Source organism: Aulonocara stuartgranti (assembly GCF_965226115.1).
Source record: "Aulonocara stuartgranti genome assembly, chromosome: 7".
NCBI classification, from domain to species: domain Eukaryota; kingdom Metazoa; phylum Chordata; class Actinopteri; order Cichliformes; family Cichlidae; genus Aulonocara; species Aulonocara stuartgranti.
In genome coordinates, this window is record NC_138945.1 from 69,244,730 (window position 1) to 69,271,115 (window position 26,386).

Below are 26,386 nucleotides of genomic sequence, written 5' to 3' on the forward strand. Positions count from 1 at the left end.
CAGTGATTGGAAAATATCGAAGACGCGCACGCGCTAATCCGATGATGAGTCTCCGTTACAGAGGCAGGGAGGGGTGTGTGTGTGTGTGTGTGTGTGTGTGTGTGTGTGTGTGGGGGGGGGGGGGGGGTCTGTGGAAATAAAAAAGATAAAAAAAAGAAAAAGTGGGACCTGGGCGGGAGCATCTTTCGCTCGCGCGCCGCGTCCCTTCTGAGCCTTTTGTGTTTGAAACTCTCATATCCCCCATATCAATAATTCAAGCGCGCGCGACAGAGCAGACGGAGCTCCCCCCTCTGCGCTATGAGTTCTGCTGCCTCGTCACTCGTCCAGGGCCCTTCCGCTGCGCGCACGACTCTCCCTTACTGTGTTTCCAAGTGACAGATAAGCTGCCGAGAGGTGGGAAAACAGGAAAGGAACAGGTGAAAACTGGGGACTCGCCTGGAGATACGGGTTAATAAAGCAATTGTTGAAAAAAGGAGCAGAGACGCCTAAAACTAAACCATCTGGGTTTGAGACACTCCGCCAGGGAGTTCACGTTAGGCTAATTAAATCCAAGAAAGCGGAGTAGCACCTAGTTGTAAAACGAACCTTTTAAGGTTAATCGAGGAACAGTGGGAAACTCTTCCTACCTGACATTTTTTTAAAAAGGGGAATAGACCCACTCCGGTTTGAGGTGTGAAGACGACCTGAACAAGTTCACTGCTCGGTTCCGGCATGCTGGCGTTTTGCCTTTTAAGTGCCGTGTGGCTTGCGGCAAGTCCGGTCCGCGCTCAGAACGAGACGGAACCAATCGTCCTGGAGGGAAAGTGCCTCGTGGTGTGCGACTCCAACCCGACCTCGGACCCCACGGGCACAGCGCTCGGGATCTCGGTGCGCTCGGGAAGCGCAAAGGTGGCGTTCTCCGCAGTCAGGAACACCAACCACGAGCCCTCCGAGATGAGCAACCGGACTATGGTCATCTACTTCGATCGGGTAGGAGACAAAAGATATAGTCCAATGTGACAGAGAGAAGAAAAAAAGATTCCAGCTCAGTGTTTGTCTGTTTTTATCTTCTTACAACCTGAAGAAGGAATGTTGTAAGACATAAAAGTTTCAGATGATCTGTTTTATTGTGTAGACTATAGAATGCGTGCTGTTTTAGGTGAACTGTATTAATATGCTGGGAAGACAGTTTTTACTACTGATGGCGGGGGTGGGGGTAAAATATAATTTAGTCGATGTCACAAAGGCGTCAGGAATAAAACTGGCATTTTCCCCCTGCACGTTAGAGCACCACAGATATTCCGCTTCGCCTTCCCGCAAACTACGAATTTAGAATGTGCGCAACAAATACTCCACTTAGTCAACAGACATGTTGCGTAAGACCATTAGAAAGACGAAAAACAAGTATCCGGGTTAACTTGGGGGATAGATAATACCACAGCGGCGGAGCTGTGCGCAGATGCATCGTGTCTCCGGTGGTGTTGGCTGTCGGAGATAACAGACTGTGGATTCATTTTTTAGGTAGTAAATTTTATTGGTAAAGTGGCTGTGTAGCCAGGTATGCGAGGCTTTTCAATATCTCAACTTTTTGAGCTGACGGGGTGGGATATGGGAACTGACATCTCTCCAAATAATTTAGTAAGGGAAGGTCACGAGAGTGAGATCGTACCCGGCTGCCGTTAAAGGTTAATTCTCCCTCAAACTGCCGTTCAATTTCACGTCATAATTCGCCTCCATCCATAAAATCAGACATTTGGCTGCAGGAGTGCATAATTGAAAAATTCATTTGAAAGCTCGATCAAGTTCCCTTCCAGTCCCCATAAAGTTTAGAAGTTCTGACAAGGAGAAAAATCCCCGATAAAAAGCAGAGAGTTTTCCATCTACATGAGTGAATCTGAGTGTGTGGTCTGGGGCGGGGGGCACAAGAGTCTTAACAGGGTGTCTGCTCCAGAAACACGTGGGTTGAATGGATTAGTCAATTCCACACCAAATAAACAATAGAAGAAATTCTGGATGAAGCATTTGGCTGTATAAGAATCCATTTTCTCCCAAAGGGCAGCACAAATTAGTTTGTTTCCTCGTCAAGTCAGTTTTGAAATAAAAATATTTTGAGTTGGTTGCAGTTGTGTTTCGCACAGCATGACAAAGCACTTGTACCAGTGAATTTCTTTCTGTCTGTCTGTCTTTCAGGTTCTTGTAAATGTTGGGAGGAATTTTGACGAAGAGAGAAGTAACTTCATTGCACCACGGAAAGGAATTTACAGTTTTAACTTCCACGTAGTTAAAGTCTACAATCGCCAAACTATACAGGTAACGCCTGTTTGTGTATTTGTCGTGTGTGTGTGTACCTGTGCTTTTCTGCTTTTCGACCACACTGCGTGACAGCTGAATGTTCTTGCCCATATAAGTCGAACATGAGCTGCACCGTCGGTCATTAGATGTTTGAGACGTCTTTCTCCAGAGACAACAACAGCAGAGGCCGCCGTTAATAGTGTGAAAGCTAGCCCTCCGCCACCTGCTGGGCCAATCATAATTAATCAATACATGCACAGAGGATGGAGCCAAATGAAGCCCGTGTAACCAGCAGGAGGACGGGGCTGCTGTGGTGAGCGCGAGGGGTGCGTGGCTCCGGCGTCTTTACTTTCAGCACCACGGACAGCAACGTCCCCCTCTGTCTCTTTCCCTGACAAAATGAGACGACAGGAAGATTTTGATTATTTAGAAGAGATTTTGAAGAGAGCAAACACAGACAGGCATTTTAATTTTCTCCCTCAAGCACACAACGTCACACACAAACAGGTTTTAAGTAGAAGTAACATGTTTTCTATTTATTTGTTTGTCACACCCTCACTCGCATGCACCGCCTGGAGTGTGGTCCGTCACAAGTCTTCTTTTATCCCACTAATTACTCCTCTTATAGCTTAGCTGTAGTTTCCACATTTCTTTTGATGTGTCAAGTGATAGGAAGCTCTTAAGCAGTCCCATTTTTAACATTTAACATGCGCGTGATGATGCTTTACAAGCCACACAGCGTTAATTACAATGTAAGTCTTGCAATTTAATCCGTTGTGTAATTATGCTGTTGGCTCCCCTGAGGCTTTGGCATTATGTTTTGCTACTTATACATTATTATTGGAGTCTTGCATTAATTAGCATGGCAGTGGAAGAAACAACAATAACAGCAGCGAGGAGAGCGGGCAATATTTGAGAGGGAAAGCTGTGTGTGTGTGCCTGTATGCAGAAGATGCTGGATGGCAAACGCTTGACTCTTGGTACTGTCACATTATCATTTATAGCTACGAGATATAAAAGTAAAAACTTTGAGTTTTAAAAGCACTTTGGGCTAAGTCCTGTTCAATATAAGCCCTCTGAAGTCTTAAACATTTTAAAATCAATAACTGTTGAAAACTGATTGTGGATGATTCGAAGAAGCTTTATTCTGGCATGCTTTCTGACATAAAATAGACCAGTGTAGGTTGTCCTCTCTCCTCCAAGCATCCAGCCTGCGTGCTGCTCACCCTCAACCTCTTCCACTCATCCTCCTCCCATCCATCCAGCGCATCTGCTGTGTTGAAAACTCCCACTGTTTGATTGCCTTAGAGGCAGCTACTGTGGTGCATGCAGGAGACGAAAGACAGCAGGAAAAGAGTAGCAGTTGAGAGTAAATTAAAAAAAAAGAGGGACAAGGGGATGGAGAAGAAGGGGGTGGGCGCACAGGGGTGAGAGGACAAAGGAGAGGAAAATGGGGGATGATAGAAATGGAAAGGAGAGACAGGAATGCATGAAAGAGAAAAGGAGACATAATGGACCAAACGGGAAGAGAACGAACAAATGAGACAGGAAAAAGCCAAATATCACGAGTCGCTATTGATTAGCAAATGCTGCATACATGTAGGAAAGGATAAACATTTTGTTCCGTCTCATCAGTCTTTTCCGGTGCACGGATCTGCCTGTTTATCTGGGAGGTTCAGAGAGGTAATGTGGGTGTCTTTGCTTTATGCCTCCGAATTAAAAATACATATGGAAAATGAAACGCGGCATATTCTCACATCTAAAGGGAGCTCGTATCGCTCTAGCCATCCATGTCGGCTAATAGGGGGCTTATTTACAGTGTTTATAAAAATCACGGACTGTATAGCTATGAAATATTTTGCCACTTGTGAAAATGAGTTGCATTTGCAGCATGTGCCACAGCACTCAAAACAAATAAAAGAAATAAATTCCACATCATGAATTCTGAATGTTTCACATCTGTAACTCAAATATCAATAAGACGTTCACACAAGGTGCTGGTAGACTTCAGTGGGCTGATTTTTAATTAGATGTTTATTTTTTGTGCATTTTTGAAGACGTGATAATCTATATTGAAAATTACTGGAGGTAGTAAACAGAGGTTAATAAGCTCTTTGACCACTGCGCAGCAACTTTATCAAAACACAGGATCACAGCCTATTATCAACAGCTTGTTATTACTAAGTAGATGTTTGCATTGTTTTAAAAATTGGTTTCAATTATCTCTGTGAAATTTGCACTGGATATTCATTTTAGCGACCTATAAACAATTCTAGTTTTTGTTAGTAAAAGATCCAGCAGAACATTATGAAAAATATATTGCCATCTGGTTTTACAATGTAAAAAGGAGATATTTTACAGCAGTATTTTAAGCATGTGAGCATATTCAGAAGTAGCTTTCATAAAAGCCTCAAGTCAAAGCCGGCCTGTAGCTCTGAAAGTGACACAAAGAACAGCTAAAATGCCTCACGCTGTGTGTATTATAGGCCTTTCTGTTACTTGGATTTTCCCATTTAGAGCAAAAACCCAGAGGCTTGACTTCAAGCTGCTCATAGTACACGGCCCAATAACAAGAAATGTTACCTTTTTACACACAGCTCTTCGACCAAGTAGTTGCACATGTCCCTAACACACCTACATGTATTCCCAAGGCAACGTTTTTTATTCTCAGCTTAAAGTGAGTGGGGTCATTCAAATAAAACATCTTTATTGTCATTACACATGTATAAATACAGGCTAACAGTTTGCATCTAATCAGAAGTGCAATAGGAGCAGATTATATACAGATGTTTATATTGCTATACAGAAAGCAAATGTACAGAAGTGCTGCTCAACACGATTTCAGAAGTCATGCAGTACAGAAACCCGGTGTTCACTACACTATAGCAAGAAGACCACAGGGGCCCAATATAACGTTAGTCTGCTACATCCACAGTGACACTGAGACGCATGTTTACCATCACCGTTGGTAACTGTCGTCACTTACTGTGGCACATGAAATCACATTTATCTGAATGATATTATAAAGAATGCCAGTTTATCAGTTGTTTAAGCTTAAAAGTAAAAAATTGCATTTGAAGCAAAACGTTAAATATTTCAACTGCTTCATATTCTGAGCAGTGCTGCTATTAGTTACATTAAAAAGTAATTATTCTGATTACACAGTAACATGTAATAAGATATTACAAAGAGCATAGTTTGAATCAGATTTGGTCAAATCTATTTTTTTTAGAACGTACAGTATTAAAAATCTATTTAAATAAATAGGAGTATATTTTGACAATTATACACTCCAAGAACATTGATATAAGATCTATAAATTCACAGTATACATGTTACTGCGTTACATAAGGCCATAGTTTTTAGTCATGTCTCAAGAGGTTTTGCCATAGAAGCACCACTTCATTAAAGTGTTGGCAAATTCTGTTTTAAAAACACTTTTAAAGATTGATACGTGCACACACCACTGAGATGAACATTTGCATAAGCCACATTCCTTCTAAACGTACTTAAATATCCTCAAACAGTTTATTTAATATAGTGTGACTCCTCCGTGCTGCTCTCCACTGCAGATAACACATTTATTAGACACAAGCACAAAAATGGGAGGCCACGTTACCTCAACCGAGGTGTGTGTTAAGACGCGGCAAATAATTATCACGCCAAAAAGATTAAAAAATGATTTCTGAAAATGGCAAACGGTCGTAGTTTCAAGCTAGGGCCTGAAAGAGCCTGCTGCCTCGTCTGACACTATTCAGCACTGAATTCAAACAAGCGTACAAACATTGTTTAAAAAGTGCTCTTTGATGCCTTTATGTTAAAATGCTAGACGCCCATATGAAAGATGGATGAAGTTTTTAATAACTGAACTTTAAAGTCTTTAACACTTCTTGACTTTGGATGATGTCAAAGTATTTTTTCATTCAGTTGTCTCAGGCACAGTTCTGGCGTTGACCACTAAAGGCACCACCCATCCGCTGTTCACATATTCTGTGTGTTTGTAAGGTGGAGCCGGTCAGGAGAAAAAAGGGCGGTTGGCCTTAAAAGGAGTGAGCTAAAACAGCTTGTTTCAAACCGAAGGCTGCCCCAGCACCCAGTGTAGCGCCAACACGTAATATATGTGTAGCCATTTAGCACCTGTCACTTGTTCAAAGTGTATCTAATGTAGAGCGTTAAACACTACAACAAGGATTGGCACAGTAAATTACCACTAGTGGTAATGCCGATGAAGGTCAACAAATACACATTATAATTATGGTGCACATTGTACCGTGATGATAATATTTATTTGATTTTATTGCTGGAAATGGGAAAAAGTTAAACTACGTAGCTTCAATTAAAAAAATAGACTGAAACCCAGGTAACCTAGCATTAATGTGGAGCAGACTGTACTGCACATGGATCTGTTGCACCGTGAACAGAATGACCTGCATGAAATATAACAAATAAATAATAGAAATACGATAGGCTTCTGCTCCTGGTTCAGAGAGTGTTTCATGCAGTGGAAATGAGAGGCGAGTCAAAGCCACATAAATAAACATCTTATCTGTTCTTAGGTTTTCTTGACTTGAAAGTATGGCAAGGGTAAGCATTGCTCTACAGGTAATCAGTCAGTCTACTGTTTCACACCAGTGCAACCGTTATGGTCATCTAAAAATCACTGTATTAAATTTTATATAAAGGGTACATATACGAGGACACATACAAATTTCAGTGATCAGCTGCGTTTTAAAGCCAAATGGGTACCACCATTAGCATTTGTGATTCAGTGCTCAACTGTAATGTAAAACCACCCTATATACGCACCACATTGTACCAAGTCGATACACAAGCAATGCCACCCTCATGTGAAAATATCACAACATTTGTAAACAACATACATTTTTGGTAGCGTCCTGTTAGCTACATGGTTACAGCACACACGTGTCTGTGCTTTGGTTTTATTCCAGCGGTGTACCTGTGACCTGTGTCACTCCGCTCTCCTAAGCTTCCATCTGGCTCTGTTACACTTAAATGCCCCATAAGAAAACATAGAAGTGTTTGAAGAAGAAAAAAATCTTGCCAGCCAAAAACAATTGTGCCAGGTGTTAGTAACAGTGAGGATGGATCCACGGTGATGCTTTAAGCAGGAGACACATTCCTCAATAAACTGCTGTGGCTCTGCATTAGTGTGGCACAAAAGATCCACCCATTTTTATTCTTGGACTTACTTTATGCTAATTATAATTTACAGATCATGCAAATTTCCCAATTAACTGATACTAATCAATAGTCAGCCGACACTAATAAGAATCTAAGAATGCAGAGCTATGCCTTTTGGTTGTGTTATGAAAAATATGCCAGGAGGTCAAACAGAAAGTCACCTTTGAGCGTTTGCCATGTATTCGTTTTTTGCACACTCTGACATTTTAATGAGTTTGGTTGGGCGATTGTCAGAAGATGAAGCATTTGATTAGAAAACACTGCGCTCTTCCAGAGTAAAGTGATAAACAGGCGAATATACAGAACATCGTTAAAATGTGAGAGGTAATTAATAGCTACACAATATTATGATTTATGTAGAATACATATATTCAAAATGTTCTGTATTGTGAGCATCTAATAACAAAGAAGATGTTTCTACGCTTTTCCTTTTCATTTATAGTTAACACACACACACACACACACACACACACACACACACACACACACACACCCTTGTTTTCACTGCGTCAGAGGACAGTACAGTTTTATCCTTTCAATTAAATGACTTATTTTGTTACATTGTGGGGGATTTGCTTTTTCCCACCAAAAGGGTGGCAGGTACAACTTGATTCTATTGAAGTGATACACACAGATTTATACAGTGACACACAGTCTGCCAGCCAGATGCTTGGTGTCGTATTTATCTAATGAACCTGTGCTCAGTCTCGCAAAGGTTGCACTGAATTTATGCTCATGTGTGAAAGAGAGGAGGAGTCGGCGTTCTTTGGATATTCATTTTCTTTAAATCGAACAGGGTTGATGTAACAAATGAGTCATTAGGACATAATGTGAAAAGATTTACATATCTCACTGACATCTCTCTAAACAAAGAGCAATATTTAAATTTAGCTCTCAGGATTATAGGAAAAAACTTTTAGCCATTCGTGGCTGGACTTGCACCACACAAAACCGCTTCCTGTTAATTACCAGAGTAAAAACAACTCTTGCATTTAGCAGACGCAAGGTGTGTGTCTGCACGGCTGCAAGATGAAACAGGGCAGCTGTGTTAATACCACAGACAGTACACACAGTCTGTAGCATTATGATATGATGGGCACTTAGTCTGAGGTTCAGTGCTTTGCTCGGTATAATTTTATATTCAGTTTTATTTGATTTTGACGTTTGTCTTTCTTGTACTCTGTGTTTTATTGCATGGTATAAATAATTTAAGTAGCTGAATTGTGGGTATATTCAATTTCCTCTGGCTTATGGTGTGTGTAATATAAATATTAGAGACTCATAGGACCATCTGGTCTTGTTGGAGTTTTCAGATGATCTGTCTTAATTATCTTTCATGTGGTTTGACATTTGGCAACAGATCCAGAGTTGCATGTTTTTCTGACTTTCACCAGTGGGAAAAAACAACAACAAAAAAAGACAGTTGAAGGCTCTGCCCAGCGGTTTCCTCAAATTAATGATGTTGTTCCCTGAGGCAGTATCGATGAAGACGGGTGTGATCTGCTGACATTTGTTAAGATCTGTTTTTGTGCCTGTGTGAGTCTGTGTGTGTGTGTGTGCGCACAGTTCAGTTGTGACCTTTGCTCTGGTTGCCTCCATCTCTTTGAATAAATGCTGTTTCATTTTTTGATCATTTTCACAGAAACTCTTTACAAAAGCACCAAATCAACTTTTCAGAGTGCTTTGAACAGAAAACAGTCATTTGTGCCAGTGGATGACAGTTAGGCAGCACGTGCCAATCCATGTTCTTCAAAGTGAAGCATTCATTGATTGTTTACAATATAACATGTCAGAAAACATCAACAAATACCCCAAAACATCCAACTCGAATGAGACCTGCATTAAATTGGTACGAGTGCCAGAACAGCGCCCAGGAAAAATATGCTGCTATCAGTTCTAACATCGCTGTCCTGTAATGTAATAATGATGACAATCATGTTCGATATTATGTTGTGTTTAGATTCTGTTATCAACTGTGTAGATGAAAGGGCAAATGTAGCATTTTCAGCAAATGTTGGTCATTCTTTTATATATTCTATGTAAAAATGTAAATGTTGCTATAAAACACTCCAGGAAAATCCAGGCTTCTTTCTATCTGGAGCTGTTCAGTGTGTTTGACTCCTTTAGTAAAACAGCTGCTGTAGTGATGCCGTCAGTGCAGCCTTATCAGCCCAGTCCTCATCACAATAAGTCTGTTGCTAACTTGGGACACATTGTTAGCACTTCTTTAAGTATTCCTTAACAGTGCAAACAGCGCAAAGATTTCACTCACAGCTGCAACAAACTGGATGTCTCCAAACTGCGTTCGTATATGAATATAACTGATTACACAGAAACCCAGCTTTTTTCTTCAAAGGTTGATGACGACAGTCAAACGATGCTGTGATATACTTTATGGTCTGACACACACAGTAATGGGGACAGCCAGGTGAAGTGAAGACAGCACGTTTACTTCAAGCTCAGTGAAACACACGGACCAAGCCAAACGGTCCCACAGTTCAGTGTGACGGGACAAATAAAGTTAGTGTGGTAGACGCCAACGACAGATTACACATTTTGGTTTTCTCTGGGTATTAAAAGTTTGAACTGCCAGGAGATGACCCCAGAGGCCCGTTACCGAACACCCGCAAACCTGCTGAGCATGAGACTGAGGTGAAAAACGTCGTCAGTCTCTGTGTAATAGCTGCTAGTTTCCTTATCTTGAGCCTTTAATACAGAAAATAGGATCAAAACGACTTCATGTTAAGATGTAAAAGTAATTAAGCAATGCTGAAATAGGGTCAAATAGTTCTTTTGTTAAACTTTGTGACCACAGAGTTTGTGTGCTTTCTTTCAAAAGTTCTGTACCTGCTTTGGTCAGTGAGTCATTTCTTCTGTGCCTGTTTTCAAAATGGCATCTGGAAACTCATTCCTAATGAGGCTTCCTGCTACCAAACGAAAACAATCAGACGTACTGAAGCAGAAATTAAGGACAGTGACAGTCAGACAGCTGGCAAAGGAGAAGAAGCAGCAGTGATCACTGAGTTAATACATCTGAAGACTGGAGAGGCCAGTTCTGGTTTTGTGTGTTAGAATACTTTGTGTATTATTTGTTATCAGAGTGAACAATAACTACACAATAACTTTCTGTGCTTTTTCTAATATATGACTGTTATACCAACACGTTGTCATCCCAATGTGTAACATACGGACGACTGTGACAAATCGTATGTTAGGAACGATAATGCTCTGGTTATACTGGATGTACACTCTTGATTGCTCGCTTCACAATCGTAACTTCAAATTAGCAGCATACGGTCGCTGTGCACACACAGCTTTGTCTCCGAGTTCCTTTTATGCACATGTTTCATCTGGAATGGTAAAAAATGCCTTTTTTAAATGATTACAAAACACAGCCATTACCCACTTTGAGATTCCTTTTCCTTATTGTATTCGAGAAAGCAGCTACTGTTTCCTCAAAATCGGATGAAACGGTGCAACAACAAAAGCAGAAAATCTGAAAATAGAGAAGATGGTCGATAGCACAAAATAAACATGCAGAGATGACCTAAATAACAGCAAACATGCTCCACATTCACATAATGATTCAGCTTGTGAAACAGTGAAAGCTTTCCCCCCCAAAATGCAAAGCATGATAGTGGAAATGATCAATTTACTGAGTTTAGCCAGAAACCTCAGGTTTACTGTTCATCCATTAAGAAGTGGTACTGCTGTAATTATCTATGAATATTCCTATTGTGGTTGTCTGTGAAGGTTCTCAGTCATCCAGGTCATCGTAGTCAAAGGAGCTTGCAAAGAAAAGCGTCTGGACTTCTTTAAGAAAGAAAGAAGAAGTCCAGACGCTTTTCTTTGCAAGCTCCTTTGACTCCTATTGTGCTTGTTATCACTAGTCCTTCTGTTAGTGTTGTGTTATACCAGGAACTGCTGTTGTTTCCATACTGTTGATTTGTCATGACTAATGTGCTAATGTGTTAACATCCTTCACAGAGAAAGCAGAGCCCTTCAGGATTATTCCATTATCCTGGCTGTGGGTGGGGCAGACTGCCTGTTTACATTTACTTTTGATTTAAATTCCATTTCATTTCAATTCTGTTTTATTTACACAGAGACAAATCACAGCAATCAGCTGAAGGTGCTTCATTTTCATTATTAAAGGATAAAGATGCAACAATCATGGAGGAAAAGCCCAACAGTCTGACGACCCCTTATGAGCGAGCACTTGGTGAAAGTGGCAAAGAAAACACCCTTTTAGCAGGAAGAAAGTTCCAACAGAACCAGGCTCGAAGGACCGAAGGTGTCCGATGAGGCGCTGGACTGCTAATCTGTTGTGCTTTGTGCGTGTGGGTTTGAATCCCATCCTCATCGTAAATCCTCTTCTGCACTCCGACCAAATCCTTTCGCTTGTTTTCTATATATTCCTCTAGTTTGAAAGAGATGACATTGCTCGGCTTGACGGAGGTGGACAGCGACGTCTAAGCTTCTCTGCTAATGCTGCTGTGTAGGGAAATGAATGGGTGGACCCTAACTAATAGGAGTGGGCCAATTAATATATTCAACGTTTCTCAAACAATATTACCACTAAACGATTTCAGAGGCACGCACTTTGACTTAGAGTGCATACAGAATATCCATCGTATCCATCCTTACCCACTGAGGCACACAGCCTTCTTTTGTTTTTGTTATCTTTAGCCATCTTCACAATGACCCTGGAGGAACTTTAGAAAACTCTGGAAACTTGCTGTTTTAAAGATGGAGGTGTCACAGTCCTCAGACAGATGCACCATTATGTAGCTTATGTATCATCACTCTGTGTCTGTAAAGTGTGGATGAAAATGAAAATGTGAAAGGTCCAGTGGGGAAAAAGAAGGGAAAGCAAAAGATGGGAGAAAAGGAAACGTGTTGAAAAGAAGAAAGATGAAAAGGGTGGGGGACCACCAGAAGAGTATCATTGTCATGTCAAGACAGACAACCGGACAGGAATTGATGATGCAATAACAGGATGTCATCGTGTCGTTAAACATTAAGTGCAGCACGGAGACGTCAGACAAATTCTATTTGCATAGAGAAAGACAGATTCTGTCTTTGCTGTCTCTCGGCCCTCTCCGACATCCTCCTGCCAGTGCAGCCGTCTCTCTCTCCTTTCTCTGCGCTTCCTCCTTCTTCTCTCACTCTCCTTCGTTATTCTGTCTCTCCTTTCCATTACTCAGCCAGTTAATTGGTGCTTATGCATTAATGAATGCAGATCGATCGCGGCCTGACATGACGCGAAGCCCTATTATCATGCTTTTATATTTATGGCTGCTAATTGAATGAGTGTAGGTGTAGCTGAGTGTGAGGGTGGGGTGGGTAGATGGCCACACAGAAGCACAGCCAATGCGGTTTTTTTATTTGTACAGGTGTGTGTGTGTGTGTGTGTGTGTGTGTGTGTGTGTGTGTGTGTGTGTGTGTGTGCTGACCGCAGTCTCATCCTTCCAAAGCCACTGTCACAGCTTTATTAGAACCATACATCACTGACCCTGTAACACAGAAACACATCCAAATCTGAAAACATGACTTTATTCATATGTCCTCTGTTCATAGACCTCATGTGTTACAGTCTGAATTAAAATCATCATCAAGCTATCAAATGATTTGTTAGCTGCTGTGGTGTCTCACATGTTGGAGCCCGACTTGGCTGGACACAAATCACACAAGCCCACTTGGCACTGTCCCCTCATTGTCCTGTCATTGTGTTTTAACAAAGTGTGTGCAGCCCCCCACCCCGATTCTAACTGATAGAAAAGCCTGCCCATGTTTGAATTTTGCAAGTGTGCAGGGACAGCAGGGGAACACATTTTGACAGGTAGAGAGATCACGTGTGTGTTTCATGTATATGTGGGGAACCATGCGGGACTGGAGGGATGGAGGCTTGGTTTGTAGGTGTCCCCAGGAGTGACTTGGTTGAATGGCTGGGTAGTTGTGTGTGCTCTTGTGTTTATCTGAGGGTAACGGAGTGATGTAGTGATGCTGGCTCTTCCTTGTCTGCCATCTCGGTCTCTCTTTGGAAGCATTACACGCACACTGGACACGAACCATGTCCCCCCTCCGTCTCTGCTGTCTTTCTGCCTGTTCCTGTGTTTAATGGCCTACTTTTCATCTGTTGTTCGTCTGTGTGTGTTCCCATCCTGATATCTCTGCCTGGTTTTCTTCTGCTTCTCCTGTCTCTCCCCTTCTAATGATTATTTTATATTATGATATGAAGGGTTAATAAGGCTAACCCGGAGTCTTCGGATGCATCTCTCCACATAAAATGTTCTCTTTAGCTTTGTGATCCTCATCTGTATTCTAAGTGTACTGGGCCCAGCTTGATATTCGACATGGTGGAGGAAGTACTTGATGTTTTTTATTTGAAACAAGAAAGAGTTGGTACATAAAAATACAAGTTCATACATTCATCAAGCATCAACGAAGAGTAATGTTTAGATTTCTCTGCTTCTGTACTTGTTTCCTTTGGACATTATCACTCAAAGATCAGTTGAAGTGATGCAGATATTGATGAAGCTTGCGTAGCAGGATGGGATCCAGTGTTGATATTAGTATATTTGTGTTGAAGCAATCCAGGCTCATCTCTCTTCAGTGATTGAAGACTCTTGGAAACAGAGTAATGACTACAATCAATCAATGCATGCACTAAAGCAGCGTTTTTCTTTTTCACAGTCTGGAGTTGCAATACAAATGCAAAACTTAACCTCCAGTTAGACACATACAGTAGTACTGAAGGTGTCAGTGACAGTGTCACCAGATGAATCGTCAAAGGAAATCACTGGTTATCAGCAAAAATAGATTGTGCATCCCCGGCGTATATATTTGATTTCAAAAATTGCCTCATCAGTCCACGTATTAGCTGTTCATAGAGATATTTTTATTGTGTACATGATGTTCTTTAAATGTAAGCATTACACTGAGGCAGTGTCTCAGATGAATGGATGGCATCCATGAAATACAGTTAGAGTTTCGATTCTGTGAGTGAATCTTAGAGGCCATCAACCACACTTAGGGATACATTTGTCAAAGTTTGACCTGCTGCTGTTTTACATCTGATCGCCTCCGAGCAAAAGTTTTGTTTTACAGACTTTATATTTAATATTTTTTATACATCATTCAGTCCTTCATCACTGGAAAGAAGTCGGTGCCTTTAATCTGATGAGAAGGTTTAGCGTGATTAAGATCATCACTCATCAAATATAGTTTCCTATAACCTTCAATTTAGTTTAATGCTTTAGGTGTATGAATAACAATTCATAATTTAGTCATTTACAAATGAAGACTTCCTGAGTGCACTTAACCTAGAATGTCTGTTTATAACTTCCAGATATCTTTTTAGCTCAATAAACGCAAAGATGCTGAAGTGATTTAATATTCTGACTGCTGTTTGAAATTTTACTGGATGTTCAAAGTTGAGGTAAGACGGCCACATACAACGTACTCTCCTCTCATACCGACACACCTCCATTGCTTTCCTCTGGTTAGTCTCCCCCCTAACCCTAACCTAACCCCGACAGTGCAAAGGCACTCCCAGATCTAAAAACTGTATATACTTGGTCACCTGTACAAAATGTGGTATCCAGTATGTCGGGGAGACACGTAATACACTGTTGACCAGATTCACACAGAACAGGCACAATATCTCAAAGAGAAAGAACACCCATAAGTACCTGGTAAGACACTTTGTATCTCATGGCTGGGAATCTGTGAAGGCGACTGTGATACAGGCAAATCCCACATGGTCAGTCCAGCAGAGGAGGACGGCTGAAAAAGTTTGGATTGCCAAATTAGACACAATGTATCCCAGGGCACTGAATGAAAAAGGATGTTGAAAAACACGTCTGGTGTGATGTACATAGTTATTGTTCTATATGTGTTTCTAGTGCTGTTATGTCCCATTCAACACACACAGTTCTAACATCCCACCCTGAGACTTATCCTAAACCTAACCTCACTAAACCCCATGCCGGGATTTATTTGAGCCCTAAACCTAACCTTTCCCCTCTCCCCCTCTCCTCTCCCCTCCCCCCCCCTCTCATTTTCTCTCCTCCTCTCTCTCTCTCTCTCTCTCTCTCTCTCTCTCTCCTCTTATCTCCCTCTCTTCCCCCCTCTCTCCTTTTCTCTCCCTCTCTTCCCCCCTTGCTCTTCCTCTCTCTCGCTCTCCCCTCACCTATCCCTCCTCCTCTAATCCAACTGAAAAACAACTGATATCCCCAATTGTGAATGAGGAATAAAGCCCTCTTACAGGTCTGTAGTGGGACCATGTGGACCCTTGAGTGGAGACTAAGGAAGGCCTGTGCATTGAAGCCCGGCCGCCTTTGGCGACTGAGCTTCCATCTTGGTTTCCCTAACCCAAACATGACCCAAACCTAACCCAAACATGACCCTTACATGAACCAAACCTAACCCAAACATGACCCAAACCTAACCCAAACATGACCCAAACATGACCCAAACATGACCCAAACCTAACCCTTACATGAACCAAACCTAACCCAAACATGACCCAAACATGACCCAAACATGACCCAAACCTAACCCAAACCTGACCCAAACATGAACCAAACATGACCCAAACCTAACCCAAACATGACCCAAACATGAACCAAACATGACCCAAACCTAACCCAAACATGACCCAAACATGAACCAAACATGACCCAAACCTAACCCAAACATGACCCTTCGGCTGCACCAGCTACAGGGGCGCTGTCACTTGGTGTCGCTCTCTCTGTGGTAGAGTATCACTTCCTGTTTCTGCTCAAACACAGTGGTGTTTTTGAGTAGCTTATCTGCTTAGCAATTTAGTTAAAAACTTTTAGATACATTTTCTTTCATAGTATAATCTTCACATGCTTCATCCGAAGCACACTCTCTGTGTACTCACTACCTAATTTATAGCCAAAGTATTCACTCACTGTCTTTCGCTAGCTTGGCTTAGCTCGTAGCCGACTCGTTAGCAGCATGGCCTCTTCACCTGTCCCTCCTGCTCATTGTGTCAGATGTTTAGTTACTCCTCGGCCTCCTTTAGCAGTAATGATATCTGTAACAAATGTAGCATATTTGCAGCTCTGGAGGCCAGGATTACTGAATTGGAGACTCGGCTTCACACCCTTCATTCACCCGTAGCTAGCCAGGCCCCTGTAGCTGGTGCAGCCGAAGATAGCGTAGGCCCCGCTAGCTGTTCCCCGGCAGACCCCAAGCAGCTGGGGAAAGAGGGCGGCTTGGTGACGGTGAGGAGGAAGCATAGTCTTAAACAGAAACCCCAGGTACACCACCAACCCGTTCATGTGTCTAACCGTTTTTCCCCACTCAGCGACACACCTGCCAGGGGTCAAACTCTGGTAATTGGTGATTCTGTTCTCAGACGTGAAGCTAGAGACACCGGCAACCATAGTCAATTGTCTTCCAGGGGCCAGAGCAGGCGACATTGAAGGAAATTTAAAACTGCTGGCTAAGGGTAAATGTAAAATAAAACACAATTCACGTCGGCAGTAATGACACCTGGTTACAACAATCGGAGGTCACTAAAATCAATATCGAATCGGTGTGTAAATTTGCCAAAACAATGTGGGACTCTGTAGTTTTCTCTGGTCCCCTCCCCAATCAGACCAGGAGTGACATGTTTAGACGCATGTTCTCCTTAAATTGCTGGCTGTCTGAGTGGTGTCCCAGAAACGATGTGGGCTTCAAAGGTAATTGGCAAACCTTCTGGAGGAAACCTGGTCTTGTTAGCAGAGACGGCATCCATCCCACTTTGGATGGAGCAGCTCTCATTTCTAGAAATATGGACAAATTTATTAAACCCCCCATAATATGACTATCCAGAGTTGGGACCAGGAAGCAGAGTTGCAGTCTTACACGCCTCTCTGCAGCTTCTCTCCTCCTGCTACCCCCCCAAAAACCCATCTCCATAGAGACTGTGTCAGCTCCCACACAGACAAAAAACAGACTAAAAACCAGCAACAAACAACTTAAACATAAACAATTACAAAGAAAGAACAATACAGTATCCACATCTGAACCAAAGAGTAAAACAGTGAAATGTGGATTATTAAATATTAGGTCTCTCTCCTCCAAGTCTCTGTTAGTACATGACTTAATAATTGATCAACAAATTGATTTACTCTGCCTTACAGAAACCTGGTTGCAGCAGGATGATTATGTTAGTTTAAATGAATCAACACCCCCGAGTCATTCTAACTACCAGAAACCTCGAAGCACAGGCCGAGGGGGAGGTGTGGCAGCAATTTTTCACACCAGCCTATTAATCAATGAAAGACCAAGACAGACTTTTAATTCATTTGAAAGCCTGATGCTTAGCCTCGTCCACCCCAGCTGTGAAACTCAGAAACCAGTCTTACTTGTTATCATCTATCGTCCACCTGGGCCTTACACAGAGTTTCTGTCTGATTTCTCAGACTTTATATCTAATTTAGTTCTGAGCTCAGATAAAATAATTATTGTGGGTGATTTTAACATCCATGTAGAAAAAATGACAGCCTCAACATGGCATTTAATCTGTTATTAGACTCAATTGGTTTCTCTCAAAATGTAAAAGAACCCACCCACCACTTTTATCACACTCTAGATCTTGTTTTAACATATGGCATAGAAACTGAACATTTAACAGTGTTTCCTGAAAACCCTCTCCTGTCTGATCATTTCCTGATAACATTTACATTTACAATAATTGATTACACAGCGGTGGAGAGTAGACGTTTATCAAAGTAGATGTCTTTCTGAAAGTGCTGTAACTAAGTTTAAGAATATAATCCACCCACTGTTATCATCTTCAATGACCTGTACCAACACAGAGCAGAGCAGCTATCTGAACGCTACCCCAACAGAGGTAGATTATCTTGTTAATAATTTCACCTCCTCACTACGTACGACTCTGGATACTGTAGCTCCTGTGAAAACTAAGGTCTCTAATCAGAAGTACCTGACTCCGTGGTATAATTCTCAAACACGTAGCCTAAAGCAGATGACTCGTAATCTGGAGAGGAAATGGCGTGTCACAAATTTAGAGGATCATCATTTAGCCTGGAGAAATAGTTTGCTGCTTTATAAGAAAGCCCTCCGCAAAGCCAGAACATCTTACTATTCATCACTGATTGAAGACAATAAGAACAATCCCAGGTTTCTCTTCAGCACTGTAGCCAGGCTGACAAAAAGTCAGAGCTCTGTTGAGCCAACCATCCCTTTTAACGTTAACTAGTAATGACTTCATGAACTTCTTCACAAATACAATTTTTATCATTAGAGAAAAAATTACCAATAATCATCCCACAGATGTAATATTATCTACAGCTACTCTTAGTACCATTGATGTTAAGTTAGACTCTTTTTCTCTAATTGATCTTTCTGAGTTAACTTCAATAATTACTTCCTCTAAACCATCAACATGTCTTTTAGACCCCATTCCTACAAAACTGCTCAAAGAAGTCCTGCCATTAATTAATTCTTCGATCTTAAATATGATCAACCTATCTCTAATAATCGGCTATGTACCACAGGCCTTCAAGCTGGCTGTAGTTAAACCTTTACTCAAAAAGCATCTCTAGACCCAACAGTCTTAGCTAATTATAGGCCAATCTCCAACCTTCCTTTCATATCAAAAATCCTTGAAAGAGTAGTTGTCAAACAGCTAACAGATCATCTGCAGAGGCTTATTTGAAGAGTTTCAGTCAGGTTTCAGAGCTCATCACAGCACAGAAACAGCTTTAGTGAAGGTTACAAATGATCTTCTTATGGCCTCTGACAGTGGACTCATCTCTGTGCTTGTCCTGCTAGACCTCAGTGCAGCGTTCGATACTGTCGACCATAATATCCTATTAGAGCGATTAGAACATGCTGTAGGTATTACAGGTACTGCACTGCAGTGGTTTGTATCATATCTATCTAATAGACTCCAGTTTGTGCATGTAAATGGAGAGTCCTCTTCACACACTGAGGTTAATTATGGAGTTCCACAGGGTTCAGTGCTAGGACCAATTCTGTTTACATTATACATGCTTCCCTTAGGCAGCATCATTAGAAGACATAGCATACATTTACACTGCTATGCAGATGACACCGAGCTCTATCTATCCATGAAGCCAGATAACACACACCAATGAGTTAAACTGCAGGAATGTCTTAAAGACATAAAGACCTGGATGGCCGCTAACTTTCTGCTTCTTACTTCAGATCAAACTGAGGTTATTGTACTCGGCCCTGAAAAGCCTAGAAATATGGTATCTAACCAGATTCTTACTCTGGATGGCATTACCTTGGCCTCCAGTAACACTGTGAGGAACCTTGGAGTCATTTTTGACCAGGACATGTCCTTCAACACACATATTAAACAAATATGTAAGACTGCTTTCTTCCATTTGTGCAACATCTCTAAAGTTAGAAATATCCTGTCTCAGAGTGACGCTGAAAAACTAGTTCATGCATTTATTACTTCCAGGCTGGACGACTGTAATTCATTATTATCAGGAAGTCCTAAAAACTCCCTGAAAAGCCTTCAGCTAATCCAAAATGCTGCAGCAAGAGTCCTGACAGGGACTAGAAAGAGAGAGCAGATTTCTCCTGTTTTGGCTTCCTGTTAAATCCAGAATTCAAAATCCTGCTCCTCACACACAAGGTCTTAAATAATCAGGCCCCATCTTATCTTAATGACCTTGTAGTACCATATCACCCTATTAGAGCACTTCGCTCTCGCTCTGCAGGCCTACTTGTTGTTCCTAGAGTATTTAAAAGTAGAATGGGAGGCAGAGCCTTCAGTTTTCAGGCCCCTCTTCTGTGGAACCAGCTTCCAGTTTGGATTCAGGAGACAGACACTATCTCTACTTTCAAGATTAGGCTTCAAACTTTCCTTTTTGCTAAAGCATATAGTTAGGGCTGGACCAGGTGACCCTGAATCCTCCCTTAGTTATGCTGCAATAGAAGTAGGCTGCCGGGGATTCCCATGATGCATTGAGTTTTTCCTTTCCAGTCACCTTTCTCACTCACTATGTATTAACAGACCTCTCTGCATTGAATCATATCTGTTATTAATCTCTGTCTCTCTTCCACAGCATGTCTTCATCCTGTCTTCCGTCTCTCACCCCAACCAATCACAGCAGATGGCCCCGCCCCTCCCTGAGCCTGGTTCTGCTGGAGGTTTCTTCCTGTTAAAAGGGAGTTTTTCCTTCCCACTGTCGCCAAAGTGCTGCTCATAGGGGGTCATATGATTGTTGGATTTTTCTCTGTATCTATTATTGTACGATCTACTGTACAATATAAAGATATTGAGGTGAATGTTGTTGTGATTTGGCGCTATATAAATAAAATTGAATTGAATTGAATTGAACCCTACCATAACCCAAACATGACCCAAACCCTGTTACTGTGATGTACAGCACAGTCAAAGACGGGAAAAAAATGTTTGGTGTCAGCAATGAATTTAATTTCAGCTTTACTGATGAAATTTCAATTTTATGAAATTGAAATCTGCCCAAGGTCTCACATATATTAGCCTGAGATCTACGATTATTTTAGTGAGTGGTTTAGAGTGATATTTTACGTGTGGCAACAAATCTGTCTTTCTGCTCATACTTCATTGTAAATGTAAAAGCAAATAATTCACATTTATCTGGTGTAATAAACTCAGTGACTGCGTTTTCAGCCGATAGTGAAATGTAAATTTGTCCATGACCTGTGCCGCGTTTCCTTTGTAAGAATTAAAAAAATAATTTCAGTATAGTCTGAGTATTTTCCATCAGATTCAAAGCTGCCTGTTCAAAGCTGCACACACGCACCCACATATGCAGATACAGTCTGAGTCGCCATGTTCAGTTTGCTATTAAGAGGAGTGCTGGGCCAAGAGAGCCCTTGACTCTGACAGGCTCTCCATCTCCTGCCCACACACACACACACACACACACACACACACACACACACACACACACACACACACTCTCCTGACCATCAGGCAGAATGACTTGGATAAGTGTATAATTATGGGATGTTTATGACTGTGTTCCATCAGTTGGTGATGGTTTTACAGTTTTTTACCTCGAGAGCAAACAGAAATATTTTGACATGTTTAGCTCTCAGCTGTAAATTTGAGTTTTTCTTCCTGATGTCCATACTGTAAAGATCATGTAGACAGGTAACATGGCCTGTATGACGTTTGTTTAAGGAATCAAAATCTTTCAAACTGCAGTCAGCTTGTTGAAAATGAAAACACTACTACACCAGAGTGACCTGGACAGAAACAAACAGCCAGCGTGTTGTTTCTGTGCACCAGGAGGCAGATGACAATATATGTTGGGAGTTTTAAAGGAACGAGTGGTAGAAGAATAGTGCCCAGTCCATCTTTTAATCCATCTAGCCATCCAAGAAGTTGTCCACCAGTTTGAGATACAACATACTCTGTTACATTTACTAATGTGTGCATTAGGTGTGACCATATAGTTTTCACTTGGAGAAAAATAAGATATCGATGGCTGATTGCCCTTCCAAGGTCATTCTTTGACATTTCCAGCCTCCAGTAGATTCCTAGATTATTAACTAGCCTGCACATCTGCCTCTGGAGTGTACTCTGGGTCTCCATCAGATCAGAAAAGGACAAAAAAGCTAACTTTTAAGTTGAATTTCATTTTGGGATAGAGGGGGAAATCCAGTGAATGCAAAAAAATTGTGTTGGTGTGACCAAAAAACCCCAACACATTTCCTGCAGCTTCACTTTCTCTTTCTTTGAAACAGTCAAACTCCAGGCTGACAGTTTCACCTGTGAGGAGCTTCACTGCACACAGCCTGGTGAAAGCGTCTCGCATCTATACTGCTGGTGTAAGATAGAGACCGAGCTATCGGCAGCGTTTTTTATTATTCTAATTAATAAATATTTTTTATGCTGGAAAATCTATTTTTCACGTCAGTGATTCCTGCAGAAAATAATTAGTTTTAGGCACATTTTAACATCTTATGATTGTATTTTAAAATAGGAGCATGACATAACAAACTCACATCAGCCACCCTAGTGTTGTAAAAAACAAGACTCGTACAAGAACCTGAAGAAAGGCAGTACAACAGAAACATTGTGTTGCTTCTCTTATCAGGTTGCAGTGAGACTTCTCACAGGACGGTCTGTAATCTCACAGGGTTTATAAAGTGTGTTCCTGCATAAACAGACGTTCGCAGGTACCAGAGGTAGAACGAATCGATGATTTTGTTTAAGTGAAGTGTAAGGGGGAAACATATAGGGAGCGCTTGTTTTTCTGCTGTAGCTCAGAAGCGAAGCGATGAAAGCCGTTGTCAGGTTTGAACCTGGGCGAGGGAGGGGACACAGCGCTCACAGCTTCGTCTCTCTGTAAGAAGAAGAAGATGTTATTCCCCACGGAAACATTTGTTGAATCAGACACTGTGTGAGTGTTTGTGCGCATATCTCTGTCTTTCTACAAGTGGATAATGTGCAGAGCACAAAGCTTCAAATGAAATCTTTGCATGCGTTTCCTCTTTAAAATATGACAACTAAAAAGTCCAGAAATACGATGCTGTTAGTCCTCATGGAAGCATCATTATTGCACTGAGTGTTTTGGAAGTCTGCCATGCCATATGTTCCTGCTTCTGTGAGCAACTTGAGGACTGTTTGTCTCTTTTCCACACTTTTCATTCTATACGCCGTCTGTCCTTTTCATCCAGGTGAGCCTGATGCACAACGGTTGGCCAGTGATTTCGGCATTTGCCGGGGACCAGGACGTGACGCGTGAGGCAGCCAGCAATGGTGTTCTGATCCAGATGGAGAAGGGAGACCGGGCCTACCTCAAATTGGAGAGAGGAAACCTAATGGGAGGATGGAAATACTCCACCTTCTCAGGCTTCCTGGTGTTCCCCATGTAGAGAGGAAGAGGAGGAGGAGGTGCAGGGATGGAAACAAAGGAGGACGAGCTGGTGGAAGCTGGAAAGCAAAAGGAAGATGACGAAAAGGCAGGTGGAGGAAGAAGAAAAAGGACATGGTTAAGATGGGAGGGAAACATGACAACAGACTTGTGTTTGGGACGCTGCAGAGGAAGGATGAGATGTTAGAGAGATATGAGCGTGATGTGAGAAAGTTACAGAGCCGGCACATGAGAGTGTACGGTCAGCTTCTTCACTTTGCTTCTTCTTTTCATCCATCCTTTCATGCATCCTTCTCCTCCCTCTGTTTCCTCGTGGCTTGACTGCAGCTTTGGACAGCCAAAACCTTTTCTATACTCTGCTGACAGATCGATCACTGATATGGTCCAGAGTGTTCTGAAGCCCACGTGTAACCCTCCCTCCTGTCCCCACAATCCCATCATTTCTTCATCGATCACCATCTGCATAAGCTTTGACCAATATTACTTGAGCAACTATTCCTCGCTAACCCCAGTTTACTGTGCCCATATGTGTGTTTGTGTTTTTCTCATGCTCGACATAAACGCCACTGATTTTGGATCAGCTTCTTCCCCTGAAGCCAAACTATACTTTTTAGAGTGTAAACAGTAAAGTCTGATCACAGAATCAGGGGCTAACCTTTTATTTATCATCATAATCACAAGCCTTTTACAATAAATGCACCATTTGTTCTTTAAACACACGTCTGTTTCTCCTCTTCATTATATTTAGCACGTAGCAGGATTCAGCTTTGTAATGGTTATGGTTCAGCGCTCGTAGCAGTGGGGTCAAGGTTAGGAAAACATGGCTTAAATACTTTGCTGTGTGTGTTTAGGCGACAACATTTTTCTACAATAAACTGAAGTTTTTTCTACACTCATCCGAGTGCCCCCACCCCACCCACTAAGACTCGTGGTCCATTAGTAGGCAGTCATTAAACTTGTATACAAAGTGCAACTGGGGAGAACAAAAGTCAGTAGAAGACAGAACAGTTCAGTTTAATAAACCGTCTCCACTCTCTAGTCAGGTACTCAATACTTCTCCATCAATCTCTGGTGTCTATATCTAATGAACCGAACACTGATAGTCAAACAGGAAGTAATACTTTACTTTGTTCCTCCACTGTTTTAATCACGACTCTGAATCAGGCTGCTGTGCACCTGTCCTTTCACCCGTACAGTCAGTCTGCTTCCTCCCTGTCACTGCTGCCATGTTTTAGATATAGTATCTCCATGTAGGATCCCTTTTCTCTCTTTAACTATGCTGTTTACCCACAAGTGCAGGTTTGGCTTCCTTTTAGCACACCTCTGTTATCCCCTCCATCCTCCCTTCCTCATGTGTGTACTTTATCCGCTGCTGCTCATTTGCCTCCTAGCACGGATCCTTTCCTGCTTTTCTTCAATGTGGACTGTGGACAATGAAACAACCTTCAACTTTACAAAATTATATATATATATATATATATATATATATGATGAGATACAAATGGATATATAAATATAATGAAATCTAAGCCACCATTTCTATTCTCCTGGTTTTAAGATGAAAATAATGGTAATACTAATACTGAAAACGTAATCTGGTTGATGACTACAGTATCTGTATTTCCGTACTTCAGTGTTATATAATGAAAAAAATATTCTAAATGAAACTTAGTGATTGTGTGGAAATCTGAGGCTGCCATTGCTCTTCTGATGAAAACATGCTTCTTGTTTTTGTTTTGGGTCAAACCAAGTTGTGGCTAAAAAGCTGAGACTACTACTTATATAAAATAAACTATAGCTAAAAGGTACTTTTATTATTATCATTATTATTATTATTTGACTGTAAATTACATGTGAATATTTAGACTATGACAATATTTGATTTATGAATCAATCAAATCGATTTATCTACTGTTTTCTTATTTATTTGCTCTGAAGAAATCAATAAAACTAAATGGTACTTTTATTTTTCTTAAACCTACTTTAAGCCTGTCCTCGTACTTTATTTTGTTCAGTCTTGAAAAACAAGCAGAAACTCGTTGATCCCTGATGACATGTCTAACGGTGGGCTGTGTTCACTGTATATGACCGTGTGCGCGTGTCTGTGCGCATGTGTGTGTCTGTGTGCATGTGTGTGTCTGTGTGCATGTGTGTGTCTGTGCGCGTGCGTATGTCTGTGTGCATGTGTGTGTCTGTGTGCATGTGTGTGTCTGTGTGCATGTGTGTGTCTGTGTGCATGTGTGTGTTTTGGACCTATGGAGCTTTTCAGTGAGTCACCTTAAACACACACTGACTGAAATCTGCTTGATCGTGTTCTTCTCCACTACCTCTGTCCTCCTTTCTGTCTCCCCTGGTCCTTCACTCTCATTCCTCCTTTTCCATTTACTGCTTTTTTATGCTCATACACTCTCTCTCACCCCACTCTGTCTCTCTTTCTCTCCCCACTCTGTTGATTTTTAAGGTTTTGTGGTTCGTTCCTCTCCAGACTCTAATGAGCTCCAGGGGGAAAATTAGTGCTGGAATAACAAGCAAACATCAACATCATCTCCCGTCTTCTTCCCGATCCCTCCTTCCTCCTGTTCTTCCTGCTTTCACTGTTCTTCTTCACCTGAAGTCATGTCCTCTGTTCATCGTTTGTTTTTCCAACACTTGATTCTCCTTGTATTCCCGCTTTTCACATCTTTTCTTTAACTTTCTTCTGTTCTGTGCATCTGTCTCACTGTCTTTGTCTCCTTCTTTTCAAACCTTTTCTTTTCTTCTACATCTTCTTTCCAAATTCTACTTGGCAAATGTTGTGGAATATAAAACATGAAGCAGTCTTTTGTTTCTGGACACACCTCCTTTGTTCTTCTTTCTCTCTGTTTCTCATTCACTCCCCACATTTAATAAAAAGGCAATGAGTGCTCGCAGGTTGGCATGTGCAACTGCTTAGTTTAGGCTTGAGTCACACAGGCCTTTGAACCGGTCAGTGAACCTCTGGTAACCACAGCATGCATATTTAATGAGTGGAGATATGT

General features: G+C 41.5%; 1 protein-coding gene across 2 annotated transcripts; it reads left to right on the forward strand.

Annotated features, from left to right (window-relative positions):
• Positions 1–219: 219 nt before the first annotated feature.
• On the forward strand, positions 220–25,321 carry cbln1 (cerebellin 1 precursor). Of its 2 annotated transcripts, none has more exons than XM_082539398.1 (3): positions 220–969; positions 2,170–2,289; positions 20,565–21,186. In XM_082539398.1, the coding sequence occupies exons 1-3, from the start codon at positions 712–714 to the stop codon at positions 20,706–20,708; spliced, it is 522 nt and encodes a 173-aa protein (XP_082395524.1). In that variant the 5' UTR covers positions 220–711; the 3' UTR covers positions 20,709–21,186. The 2 variants fall into 2 exon arrangements, with proteins under 2 accessions (XP_082395524.1, XP_082395523.1); XM_082539397.1 differs by lacking the exon at positions 20,565–21,186 and adding an exon at positions 23,173–25,321 and having other exon boundaries at positions 221–969.
• The last annotated feature ends 1,065 nt before the right edge of the window (positions 25,322–26,386 follow it).

Coding starts and splice junctions, on each gene's coding strand:
- cbln1 (XM_082539397.1), top strand. CDS start 712: ATGCTGGCGTTTTGCCTTTTAAGTGCCGTGTGGCTTGCGGCAAGTCCG. Junction 970..2,169: donor TGGTCATCTACTTCGATCGG/GTAGGAGACAAA, acceptor TCTGTCTTTCAG/GTTCTTGTAAATGTTGGGAG. Junction 2,290..23,172: donor ACAATCGCCAAACTATACAG/GTAACGCCTGTT, acceptor CTTTTCATCCAG/GTGAGCCTGATGCACAACGG.